Source organism: Cucurbita moschata, unplaced genomic scaffold (genome assembly GCF_002738365.1).
Source record: "Cucurbita moschata cultivar Rifu unplaced genomic scaffold, Cmos_1.0 Cmo_Scf00012, whole genome shotgun sequence".
Lineage (NCBI taxonomy): Eukaryota > Viridiplantae > Streptophyta > Magnoliopsida > Cucurbitales > Cucurbitaceae > Cucurbita > Cucurbita moschata.
In genome coordinates, this window is record NW_019268528.1 from 949,259 (window position 1) to 961,785 (window position 12,527).

Here is a 12,527-nt window from a genome sequence, read left to right on the forward strand (position 1 = left end):
AAATCCACAAAGAAATTAATCCAAATTGACATAAATGTCAATATAAATATCCCTATACTATACTATACTATTTATAATAAGATAACACGATTAATTAGATATATTAGTAAATATATTATAATGAAATCAAATGTATTTTTTTAATTAAAATTATTTAAACCTTACGAAAGAAGAAGACAAGCTCCTTTTAATATAACATTCTCGACTAGTAAGAAAAAAACATGTGGCCACGGACTAGTTCCACTGAACAGCTAGCGTTGAAATTACACGCTGCTAAGTACTTTAGTCTTCATATTTTGGTTCGTTACAAAATCAAATGACCCGACAATGAAACTTTTTATTTTTATTTTTTGTGTTTTTACTTCTCATGTATCAAAATTATCAAATTCCAACTCTCATCACTATAACTATTCAAAATACTTATCGTCGATTTTTTAAACGACGTGATTAAGATTTTCACATTAAGATTTTGTAATGTATGTCATTAATTCAATGCTACAAGTTCATGACTTTGCTTTGTGTTTCCTCAAAAGACCTCATATGAACGGAGATAGTATTCTTTAATCATAAACCCATCCATTCCCTAAATTAGTCAATGTGGGACTTTCATCCAACACCTCCCCTAGAACAAAGTACGTCTCCCCTTAATTGAGACTCGACTCCTTTTTTTTAGAGTGCTTTGTTCGACATTTGAAGATTCTATTAACATGGTATCTTTATATTTAGAAAGAGTCTAACACGAGAAATTATGTTTTCAAAACTGCTTCAAATCACGTCAAAGTTTTACCAATTGTACCGTAACAAAAAATATATCGTAAAAGTGGCGATAGTCGTTTTTACTTCTCACATGTTTACTTTTAAAAATATTGAAGAAATGGAATATTCTCAAGAATGAAATTAAATGAAGGGCCCTTTAGATATATATATATATATGTATAAAGAAAATGACGAATCATAGAGGGGGAGGAAGCATCTACGATGATTCTGCCCAATGGTTCATGATTTTGTACTTGCTGTCTGCTTCTGTGGACGACAATAAATGAAATGCTTAATGACTTTACCAGACAATACAGAGACATACTCATAGAAGCAAAGCCTGAATGAACTTTGAATATGCTTTCCTTCTCTCCCTAAGGTCTAGCTGCTTCACACTTGAGGTCCCTGCATCATGTGAACCTTCAAATACAAGAAACCAAAACATAGGACATCATCAAATCAATCACTGCAACTGTAAAATCAATCTGACTAACGACTTCATTCAAGGATCCATTATACAAGAGTGGCAGACTAGTCAATATCATTCTCATTCGTGTGTGTCGTATGCATGTAGAGACGGGGTAAGCATGGTAACAAAGCTATAAAATACGAGAAACGAAAAGTAAGTAGATTTTGGACCTCTTTGGAATGACTTCGAACGTATTTTGAAGCACTTTGAAAGTTGGTCTAAACCGGCACTTCATGCACACGTGATACAAAAACTAAGGACGTCATGGTATGAGATTAGATGAAATCAATATGAAGGGTACAGTTCAGATCACCTCAAAATTAAAGATTAGAGTAAGAAACCGGGTATTCAATCAATAAGAACACATGGGCATGATGTGAGATCTCACATCGATTGGAGAGGGGAATGAGTGTCAACGAGGACGCTGGACCCTGAAGGGGAGTGGATTGTGAAATCCCACATCGGATGGAGAGAGGAACAAAACATTCTTTATAAGAGTGTGAAAACCTCTACCTAGCAAACACGTTTTAAAACTTTAAGGGAAAGCTTAAAAAGAACAATATCTGCTAGCAGTGGGCTTGGGTTGTTACAATATCCATCCCTTTGGGGATTAGTGTCCTCATCACTGGCACACCTCCAAAACCTAGCTCTGATACTATTTGTGACGGCCTAAGCCCATCATTAGCAAATACTGTCTTCTTTGAGCTTTCCCTTTTGGGATTCCCTTCAAGGTTTTAAAACGCGTCTGCTAGAGAGAAGTTTCTATACCCTTATAAAGAATGCTTCGTTCCCCTCTCTAACCGATGTGGAATCTCACACATGACAACCGGTATAGTTAATGTACAAAACTAGTGAAATGGTAGCACATTACATTTAAGATCATTATTAAAAAGAAAAAGAACATGACCTAGCTTCTGCTGAATTTGATATGCATTAGCATAAACTGATATAACATTCAGATTCTGTTTATTAGAAACGACCTCCTGAAGTGCCATTGAAAGAAACCACATCACTGTAGAAGCCTCATGTGGTGCTTATTTATAACTTTCAAATCAACGTCTTGGAAGCAATTTAATCAAGGAGTAACGATGTTCATAAACTTCCTCTTTGCAAATGCTAACCACCATTTATTTGGAGTTCCATTTGCTCTATAGGCAACACTCAAGAGTCTCCCACATGTTTCTTCTCTTATCTCCTTTAAATAATCTCTGAATAGCTCTGCATATCAAAACTGACATATTTGAAACTCCTAAGACAAGAAACAGGAGGCTATTGAACACAAGATTAACTCATAAGATCTGCATCAACTGAATAAAAAGAAAAGAACTAAGTGCCTAATTTGTATTCAGCAAACAAACCAATTGCAAATGAAAAAGGTTGATAATCATGGGGCAGTGGAGCATCTCTAGTTAACTAGAAGTGAGATCCTACATCGGTTAGAGAGGGGTTAGAGAGGGGAACAAAGCATTCTTTATAGGGGTGTGGAAACCTCTCCCTAGCAAATGCGTTTTAAAAACCTTGAGGGGAACCCCAAAAGGGAAAGCCTGAAAGGGACAATGTTTGCTAGGAATGGACTTGGACTATTACAAATGGTATCAGAGCAAACATCGGGTGGTATGCCAGCGAGGATGCTAGGCCCCCAAGGGGAGGATTGTGAGATCCCACGTTGGTTGGAGAGGAAAACGAAACATTCCTTGCAAAGGAACTCCCTAATAGACGCATTTTAAAAACCTTGAGGGGAAGTCCGGAAGGGAAAGCCCAATATCCGCTAGTGGTGGGTTGATTTCCACATATCAAGTGGGTTTGGGTTGTTACAAATGGTATCATAGCCAGACATTGGGCGGTGTGCCAACAAGGACGGTGAGCCCCAAAGGGAATGGATGGTGAGATCCCACATTAGTAGGAGAGGAGAATGAAACATTCCTTATAAAGGAGTGGAAACTTCTCCCTAGTAGACGCACTTTAAAAACTTTGAGGAAAAACCCGAAAGGAAAAGTCCAAAGAGGACAATATCGGCTAGCGATGGGTTTGGGCTGTTACAAATATTTTCAGGGCCAAGACACCGGGCAATGTGCGTGCCGGCAAGGACACTGGCCCCCAATGGGGTGGATTGTGAAATCCCACATTAGTTGGAGACGAGAACAAAGTATTCCTTACAAAAGAGTGAAAACCTCTCCCTAATAGACGCGTTTTAAAAACCTTACCGGGAAGTTCGGAAGGAAAAAGCTCAAAAAATACAATATTTACTAGCGGTGAGTTTGTGTTGTTGTAGGTACATACATAGTACATATATATATAGAGAGAGAGAAAACTAAGATCAAGCATTACCTGCTTCCCCATTAGATTTGGGAATAGGGAAGAGACCAGGAAAGGGAAAGCCCTGCTCTCCGGGCACAGGGACATTCTCCAAACCCAAGTTAATTATAGCCTTGTTTCCAACAGTCAAGGTTCTGCAACCTTCAAGCCTCTTCAAAGCCACATTGATGTGGAATGTTAAGTAGATGAGAAGCTTATCAGCAGGACTCTTAATATCAAAATTTCTAAAGAAGACATTAGCACGAAAGAATGAAATCGCTTCATCTACAATATCAGTCTTATCTGTGAATTTCCAAACAAGATCAATTTCAGTATGATACGCATAGAGAACAAACAATATAAATCAAATTGAACTTTGAGCTAAACCTTGATCTGAATCTGGAGCAGGACCATGACTTTTCAAAGGAAATAAAGGGCATCCACAAGCCTTGCTTATTCCTTCCTCATCCACAAAGCTAGAGTGGTGAACCTAGAAGACAATCGCTCGCTCAGTTCTAATTTAATCCATACAGAGAGAAACAGCCATTTGAAATACGGTAAAATTAATCCACTAAAATTGATGAAATGGATCAAGAACACAAACAAGCTCCAAATTCTTGAAAAAGCATTACAAAACTTGAAACCTCACCATATTTTTCTCAATAATCAATGTCTTACAATCCTGTACGCGATCCAAATTCTTCTTAACTGCAAAGATCTTTGGAGAAAATGTGAGCGCAAGCGGATCGATCTCTCGAAGCGATAATTTCAGACTCGTACTTTAGAAATGAATCCTTCAAAGCCAGAAAATCAAATTTTCGAAATCCGCAGTTCGATCGACTCTGGCTTTACAGTTAGCAGAATGAGTAATCATGATCCGATGAGACTTACCGGAGAGTTTTCTGTTCCGATAAGTGGATGCGAGTCGGAATAGCCACCGGAATATCTACGAGTGGTAGGGGTGAAACGGAATAGATGCCAATATTAACCACAGTTAATTTGCTGCAATAGAGGCCAAGATTAACCGCTGGTTAATTGAATTTCTGTTAATTTTTTAAACTTTTTATATATTTGTTTAAAATATTAATTATTTTTTTAATGGATCATTTTTATTATAAAATATAAAACATTGTACTCAAAATGTAAAAGATATTAAAAATATATATAATGTTAAAACAAAATTTTCAAACAAATTACGTTTCAATATAAAAATACTGTACTCGTGAAAGAGTGAACAGGTAGATATTGTGGTGGGTGGAGACAAGGACGGAAAATATAATCTACATCTTCGACACTGTTTTGTTAACCGGATAAAATCTCTATCTACTCACTCCTTCCTTTCCTATTTAAACGAGAATTTTACACTTCGTTTAGAGATAGTCTCCGTGGACTCCAATTCTGTAGATTAAATAAACATCTTTGTCTAGAGTCTTAAAGTCGGAAAAGGACTTATCTGTAAATTGCGTAGATAAAATAAATTGCTTTGCTTGGAAGGAACTATCTTCTACTACTATTATTATTATTATTATTATTATTATTATTATTATTATTATTATTATTATTATTATTATTAATAAGATTTTTTTTAGTTAAATAAATTATAATAACAAAAGCTATATTTAATCCTAATAATAATATATCGATACAACCATTTAAAGTAATATTATATTAATTAAAAGATTAAATTATATTTAATTATACATATAATCTACATATAATATAAAAATTGATATCAACATCTCCTAATAAATATAATAAATTATATTATTATCACTCAATATTATTTATTATTATTATTATGATTTTAGGTCACATTCGTTGTCAATATTGACTTAAAAATTAAAATTCCATATGCTAAGAAAAATTACATTCTTTGATGAGGCTAACGGTACATGACGATTCTACAATTCTAGTAGGAGAATAAGCTTTAGCAATGTCGAGTATGTCGTCGACGAAACCATTTAAATTAAGTCTGTAAATGATGAGTTTAACATGTACGGGATGTTTGCTAATGGACCCCGCTGGCAGGTGAGGTCGTGGATGTCCCGAACAATGTCGAAGACAGCTTCGGGTTGTGCTAGTTTACGAGCATTTCGAGACATTGTGTGGAGTTGTTCTGGTTTTGTGCTGAACCATTCTGCAACAATTTTAGCTGTTTCTTTCGGACTTCTTGTGAATACTCCTGCTCCATTGTCCACCACATATGGAACGTTTCCTTTTTCCTACGGGGAAAAGGTTTTGCAACGTTAAAACGGATGATATAATTAAATTTACCGTAACCCATAAGGTTAAGCTTTGATTTGACATGATATCATAACAGAAGATCACGTATTCGAACTCGTGTAGTTGTCATTTATTTCCTACGTTTCTCGGACCTTCTACAAATTTTCAACCCAGTGTTAAACAGAACTCATCAACAAGTTGAGTAGTGATTCTCAAAACTCTAGTCTAAAGCTCGATGCATATGTCGGGTTTAGTTGCGCTTACTTGTCCCGGAATGTAATCGTTTAGAATAATCGGAAGTCCTCGAATCAAAGCTTCGGCAATTGTACCCGGACCAGCCTGTGAACAAAGATTCAGCATGATTCAATATCCCACAAGTATTTATCAATATGATACCTTTTCTTATGAATATGATATCAAGGTTTGTTGACATTCATGATATCATATCACTCATTGATATCTAATTCTATCAAGAAATGAAACAAAGGCTTACTTTTGTTATTATACAGTCACAAGCTCCCATCCATTTCTCCATCTGTTTCTCAAAGCCTCTCAGCTGCAAAAGAGGAAGAAAAGGGGATGAAATGGATGCCCAAAGCTAATGGAAAAAGGCTCCCTAAGATTGGCTTGAAACTGACCTTAACTGGGATCTTCCATTCCAAAGCTTCGAGAGAAGAGGCTAAAGCTTTGTTTCTTCCACAAATAATAATAAGCTGCCCTATAGGCTTCTCATTGTTCTTGTCAAAAAGGGACTCTGCAAGAGCTTTTGCTGTCTTCTTTACAGGACCCATCCCTTCACCTCCTCCCATGAGTAGCACGGCTGGTAAGTTCGGATCCATCTCGAGTTCTTCTCTTAGTTGATCCTATGAAGGCGAATAATCGAACCAAGCAACAACGGTGAGTGTAATCAGACATTGTAATAGCTCAAGCCCACAGCTAGCTGATATTGTCCTCTTTAGTCTGTTACGTATCACTGTAAGCCTCACGGTTTTAAAAGGCGTCTACTAGGGAGAGGCTTCCACACTCTTATAAGGAATGCTTCATTCCTCTCTCCAACCGATGTAGGATCTCACAATCCACTCCCCTTGGGAACCCAACGTCCTCGTTGACACACTGCTCAGTGTTTGGCTCTGATACTATTTGTAATAGCTCAAGCCCATTACTAGCAGATATTGTCTGTTTTGGTCCATTACTTATCGCCGTTAGCCTCACAGTTTTAAAACACGTCTACTAGAGAGAAGTTTTCACACCCTTATAAGGAATGTTTCGTCCTCCTCTCTAATCTACATGAGATCTCACAATCCCACCCCCCCTGGAGACCCACCCAGCATCCTCGCTGGCGCACCGCCCGCTGTCTGGCTCTCTGATACTATTTGTAACAGTCCAAGCCCACCACTAAAAGATGTTGTCTGCTTTGGCCCGTTACGTATCATCATCAGCCTCACAGATTTAAAACATGTCTACTACTAGGGAGAGGTTTCCACACCCTTATAAGGAATGCTTCATTCCTCTCTCCAACAGATGTGGGATCTCACAATCCACTCCCCTTGGGAACTCAGCGTCATCGCTGGCACACCGCTCACGGTCCGGCTCTGATACCATTTGTAACAACTCAAGCCTACCGCTAGCAAATATTGTCTATTTTGGCCCATTACATATCACCGTCAACCTCACGGTTTTAAAACGCGTCTACTAGAGATAAGTTTTCACACCCTTATAAGGAATGCTTCGTCCTCTTCTATAATTTACATGAGATCTCACAATCCACCCCCCTTGGAGACCCAACGTCTTCGCTAGCACACCGTTTGTTGTCTGGTTCTGATACTATTTGTAACAGTCCAAACCCACCACTAGCAGATGTTGTCTGTTTTGGCCCGTTACGTATCATCGTCAATCTCACAGATTTAAAACGTGTCTACTAGAGAGAGGTTTCCACACCCTTATAAGGAATGTTTCGTTCCTCTCTCCAATCGATGTGAGATCTCACAGACATCCATCAAACAAAGTTATAGGTTTATGTGTATCAAGATGTAGAGATCTATCTACCTTCTGGAGTACTGCTCGAGCGAAGGATGGCCTGATGGGTAGGCCATAGACACGAACTTGGGACTCTTCGATGCCATCGAGCAAGGCTCTCTTGGCTACGGCCTCTGAGGGGCAGTAGCATCTGTTTACACTAGGATGAAACCTGCATTTATAGTGTTGGAAGTTTAAGCATTAGTTGAAAATGAGGAATCAAATAGTAACTTGCAAGCTAACCATGTTGGATGGCAGGTGTTTAGGTCTGTTATGACTGTAACAAATACCACTTTCTTCTGAAGGCCTTGCCATTTCAGAACCCATAAAGGAATGTGCTGCATCAGTGGATGAACACTGATGATAATATCTGGCTTGTACTCCATCAGCCCAGCTTCCACTTCCCTTCAAACAGGAAAAGCAGCAAGAACAATGTAAGTAGCCTCATAAGAACCATTTTTGCTATATATATGCAATGATTGGGGTATCAAATACCCTCACTCTATGTTCATATAGGAGAGTTCAACCCAATATTTGGAGGATATCACCAAATATATACCAAGCTGACAAGACTAAATGTTAGTTTTCGACATCCTCTACTCGGTTACTTGAGCATCGTTGAGTGCATACAACAAGCTCGAGACAAGGAATCGTCCAAAATGAAGATTAAAAATGAAACCAATGCAATCATGAGCTGAACCTGTTAGGAATCACGACCCTCCACAATGGTATGATACTGTCCACTTTGAGCCTACCAATGGAGATGTATTCTTTACTTATAACTCCATATTCATATCCTTAATTAACCAATGTGGGACTCTCTAAACAATCCTCCCCTTGAAACAAAGTACACCATAAGACCTCCCCTGAGGCCTATGGAGCCCTCGAATAGTCTCCTCTTGATTGAGGTTCGACTCCTTCTTTGGAGCATTCAAACAAAGTACACCGTTTGTTCAACACTTGAGTCACTTTTGACTACACATTCGAGGCTTAATTTCTTTGTTCGACACTTGAGGATTTTATTGACATGACTAAGTTAAGGGCATGACTCTGATACCATGTTAGGAACCACGACCCTCCAATATGGTACGATATCGTCCACTTTGAGCATAGACTCTCATGGCTTTGCTTTTGGTTTCCCAAAAGGCCTCATACCAATGGAGATATATTCCTTACTGGTAAACCCATTCAAAGTATGTTAATAACAAGAGTATTATCAAATGAGATACGAGATAACACAACCGTTCGAGCTTTCGGTGTTCGGGGTGGCTTTGTCTTCTCTAAAACTTTTCGCTATGTTAGTTCTTTCTCATTTTGTACTAACAACTCAAAAGTCAAGTCTCCTCATAATACTTAACCATAAGAAACTGCGTAAGAGAATGTTATACGTACTTTGCATAGAAGGCGGCAATGGCAGCAAGATAGACCGAGTGAATCCACCGAGGAGAGGTACTATGAAATGCAACCTTCCATAGCTGAACATGCTTCACCATGAACTTGTAAGACCTCTCCATGTCATTCAAAGGCCAACCAGTGTACTCTTTCCAAACATCCTTCACAAAGATCTGAACAAGAAGAGCCAAATGAATAGCAATAATTCTCTAGCAAGGAAAACCCCCACGAATCTCTATGATTGATCAACCAACTGTGCAAGCAATGGCCAAAACTTGGCTAAAACAGAGTAACCAAGAATCCAGACAGAGTAAATTGCAAGATCTTCACGAACACACAAAGATCCATTAAGAACAAACATAAAATGGCAAGTTTACAACAAATCTCACGATCAAACGCAAAGCTGAAGAGAACAAACGAACATGAAGCAAGATCTAAGTCAGAAAAAACTCAAAACCCAGAAGAGAATCCACAAAAACCCTAAGGTTAATAAGAACAAACGAACTTAAATCAGATGTAACTAAGAAAAAAACCCAAAACCCAGATGAGAACACGAAAAAAATTTCCAAAAACTCAAACCCCAGAAGAGGAAAATGGTTGATTAACCTGATACTCATCGCCAAACTCAATACGAAACGCATCACGAATGGCTTCCGCCGATGCCCTATGGCCGCCGCCAGTATCACTCATCAAAATAAGTACATTCTTCGTCCTCTCGGCTCCAATCTGCACCATTTCCAAAGTCCCATCGTCATCATTCCCACAAATTTTATAGCTACTACTCCATTGATAATGCCCTCCCACCCTCCGAAACACCTCTGTAAAAGACCTCGGCGTTGCGACAGACATAACCAATCAACCCACTTAGCTCCGACCGCCGTCAATGGCGGAGGGAGAAGGGGGAGAAAGAAGAAGACCCTGAAATTGAATGCTGTAAATTGCGAGGGAGACAGGGAGAGAGAGAGAGAGAGAGAGAAGAAGGATTGGTGGAGAGTGAATTATGAGGTAATGGCGCTGTGTGAATTGGCAGTGAGTGGCGCCATTGACACACGCAAACGGTAATTAGTGGGACATAGTGCGTTTATAGCCGTCGGATTCGCATTTGGCTTTGAGAATGAGAATGTTCGCTGATGAAGATTCGAATCTTCTTCAGCTTCATGAACAATAATTTAAATCCGGCGCCCTTTTAACTCTTCGTATTTGGTATCATGCCCCTTTAGTTTCGGATATTCTCTTCTCTTCCCTTCCTCCTCCATTATTATACTTTACCAAAGTGTTATTATCTGCTTTTTGGAGGACTTTTATAAAAATATTTTAAACTTTAAATTAAAAAAATATTTTTACCGTTAACTTGGAAGAAAATTGTTAATATTTTGTTTAAAAATACCATAATTTCAAGAGTTTAAAAAATATTCCAGTTTTATTAATATCCCTAAATTTTTTAAATAATTTTAAAATATTTAAAAAATTTAAAAGTTTAAAAATATTTTTACGATTGAACCAATAGTATCATGTTTCAAAAATATTTTTTTTTACTGTTTTTAAAAGTCTATGGATATTTTTTAAACATAGTAATAATGATATTTTTAAACGTCTCAAAAAAAATTGAGGATATTAATAAATTTAAAGTGCAAATGTATTAAAGCATTTTTCAAAATTTAATTGGCATTTTTTAAATTAATGTATTTGGTCCAAAATTAATTTTTTTTTAAGTTTATAGATATTTTTAGATAAAGTGGATTTTTTTAATATTAATTTAACCTGTGTCTTTTTTTAATTATTTTTTCAACAACCACAAGCATGGGAGTCTTCTATTAAAAAATAAAAATAAAAGAGAAAAAAAACATTAATTTATTTTTTAAACTCAAAAAGTATAATTTAATCTTTATAAAAAAAAATTCAATTTTTTTTTTAATTTATAAAACGTTTAATATTCCCATAGAATTTTATAGCTCCAATACGTTTAAGTTGAGGGGTCGATTCTTTCTGATCGATCTTGTAGATATATTCCGGTGCCATTCTTTACTATTATTCTTTATGTTAGTACTTTACTATAATAGAATTCAGAACTTCATATGGGTTCGAATCCTATTGAGAGGTTCACTAGAGATCAGAAATTGTTGAAGAAAATTATTAATTTAATTGATTTAATTAAAAAATAGCAGCTTTGATTGTGTCGCTTAAATTATATAGGAACTCGTAAACAAGTTCGTGTCGAACCTTCTTCTTCTTTCTCAACCAGTAATATGACAAAAATATAAGGGCATACAAGTAAAATTTATAAATGATTGAAATTATTTGGGTCCCGACGATCTCATTTTTAGATAAATTAGATATGTTATTAGCAATGAAAAAGTCGCGTTGTGCACGGTCCAACATGATAGCCCAATCTATTTATTCATGACTCTTTAATTATTTTATGTTAAAGTTATAGGCATATAATGATATAATTATTGATACAATAGTATTTACACCTATTATAATTTTTTATTTGAATTAAATTGAATATCAAGATATAAAAGTCTAGGTAGACGGTAATAAATACGGTATTTATATCGATGTAAACAATTTTTTATTGAATTTTTTAATTTTTGTTTTTTTTTTTTTATGGTTTTTTAAAAAATAATTTCATCTGAATTACCAGAGAAATTAAAAATTTAGGCCTTTTTTCCCATAATTTTTAAAATTAAATCTATAAATAACCCATTTTTTTACCACTATTTTAATTTTTAATTTTTAATTTAGGCCTTTTTACTCGTGAATTTTAAATCTAATTTTTATTTGGTCATTTGATTTTAAAATATTACATTTTTATTCTTGATTTTTTCGTTTTGTTTTCGACTAATCTCTATATTTCAAAATTTGCACTTTTACCATTAATTTTTCATTTAATACTCACACGAGTACATGGTCTTAATATTTATTAATTCATTTAAAAAAATTAATTCAAAATTATGACTAATTTTTCATCCCGTTTTACATCACAACCATTTTAAATTAATTGAAAAAAAACAAAATTGAGCGTTAATGAAAAATTGAAGGTAAAAATGTAAAACATTGAAATTTATGGACTAAATAGAAATTAAACCCAAAACTCGGGATAAAAATACTACATTTTTAAAATTGAGGGACTAACTTAAAAGTATACTATAAATTTATCGAAAATATGTAATATTTAGAAATTTACCAGGGGAGCAATTATTATTATTATTTTTTAGTTTTGAAATTGTATTTTTTATTCTATGTATTTGTTTAATTATTACTTGAATTTTTAATTAAATTCTAAATATAAAAAATAAAAATTTGAAAATTACTTTATGGTATTAAAAAAAAAAAAAAAAAAAAAAAAAAAAAAAAAAAAAAAAAAAAAAAAAAA

The 12,527-nt window shown here is 35.6% G+C and overlaps 2 protein-coding genes across 3 annotated transcripts; both read right to left on the bottom strand.

Annotated features, from left to right (window-relative positions):
• Positions 1 to 897: 897 nt before the first annotated feature.
• On the bottom strand, positions 898 to 4,538 carry LOC111450430 (actin-related protein 2/3 complex subunit 3-like). Of its 2 annotated transcripts, none has more exons than XM_023090544.1 (7): positions 4,412 to 4,538; positions 4,170 to 4,238; positions 3,908 to 4,010; positions 3,554 to 3,823; positions 2,206 to 2,443; positions 1,396 to 1,478; positions 898 to 1,176 (listed from the first exon to the last, which is right to left on the bottom strand). In XM_023090544.1, exons 2-5 carry the CDS (start codon positions 4,170 to 4,172, stop codon positions 2,301 to 2,303), a joined length of 519 nt encoding a protein of 172 aa, XP_022946312.1. In that variant the 5' UTR covers positions 4,173 to 4,238; positions 4,412 to 4,538; the 3' UTR covers positions 898 to 1,176; positions 1,396 to 1,478; positions 2,206 to 2,300. The 2 variants fall into 2 exon arrangements, with proteins under 2 accessions (XP_022946312.1, XP_022946311.1); XM_023090543.1 differs by having other exon boundaries at positions 4,170 to 4,314.
• Positions 4,539 to 5,347: 809 nt separating this feature from the next.
• Positions 5,348 to 10,183, bottom strand: LOC111450318 (monogalactosyldiacylglycerol synthase 2, chloroplastic-like). Its single transcript, XM_023090388.1, has 8 exons — positions 9,758 to 10,183; positions 9,152 to 9,324; positions 8,003 to 8,164; positions 7,790 to 7,931; positions 6,382 to 6,606; positions 6,237 to 6,299; positions 6,008 to 6,082; positions 5,348 to 5,742 (listed from the first exon to the last, which is right to left on the bottom strand). The coding sequence occupies exons 1-8, from the start codon at positions 9,998 to 10,000 to the stop codon at positions 5,482 to 5,484; spliced, it is 1,344 nt and encodes a 447-aa protein (XP_022946156.1). The 5' UTR covers positions 10,001 to 10,183; the 3' UTR covers positions 5,348 to 5,481.
• Positions 10,184 to 12,527: the final 2,344 nt, after the last annotated feature.

What these genes read in the sequence shown, in the direction of transcription:
- LOC111450430 (XM_023090544.1), bottom strand. An exon ending in TGCTCCAGATTCAGATCAAG is followed by an intron (nt 3,824 to 3,907) that starts GTTTAGCTCAAA and finishes GGAAATTCACAG; the next exon opens with ATAAGACTGATATTGTAGAT. An exon ending in CAAATCTAATGGGGAAGCAG is followed by an intron (nt 2,444 to 3,553) that starts GTAATGCTTGAT and finishes TTTGATATGCAG; the next exon opens with AGCTATTCAGAGATTATTTA.
- LOC111450318 (XM_023090388.1), bottom strand. Translation starts at nt 10,000, where the DNA reads ATGTCTGTCGCAACGCCGAGGTCTTTTACAGAGGTGTTTCGGAGGGTG. An exon ending in AGTTTGGCGATGAGTATCAG is followed by an intron (nt 9,325 to 9,757) that starts GTTAATCAACCA and finishes CTTCTTGTTCAG; the next exon opens with ATCTTTGTGAAGGATGTTTG. An exon ending in ACGATTACATTCCGGGACAA is followed by an intron (nt 5,743 to 6,007) that starts GTAAGCGCAACT and finishes TTTTCCCCGTAG; the next exon opens with GAAAAAGGAAACGTTCCATA.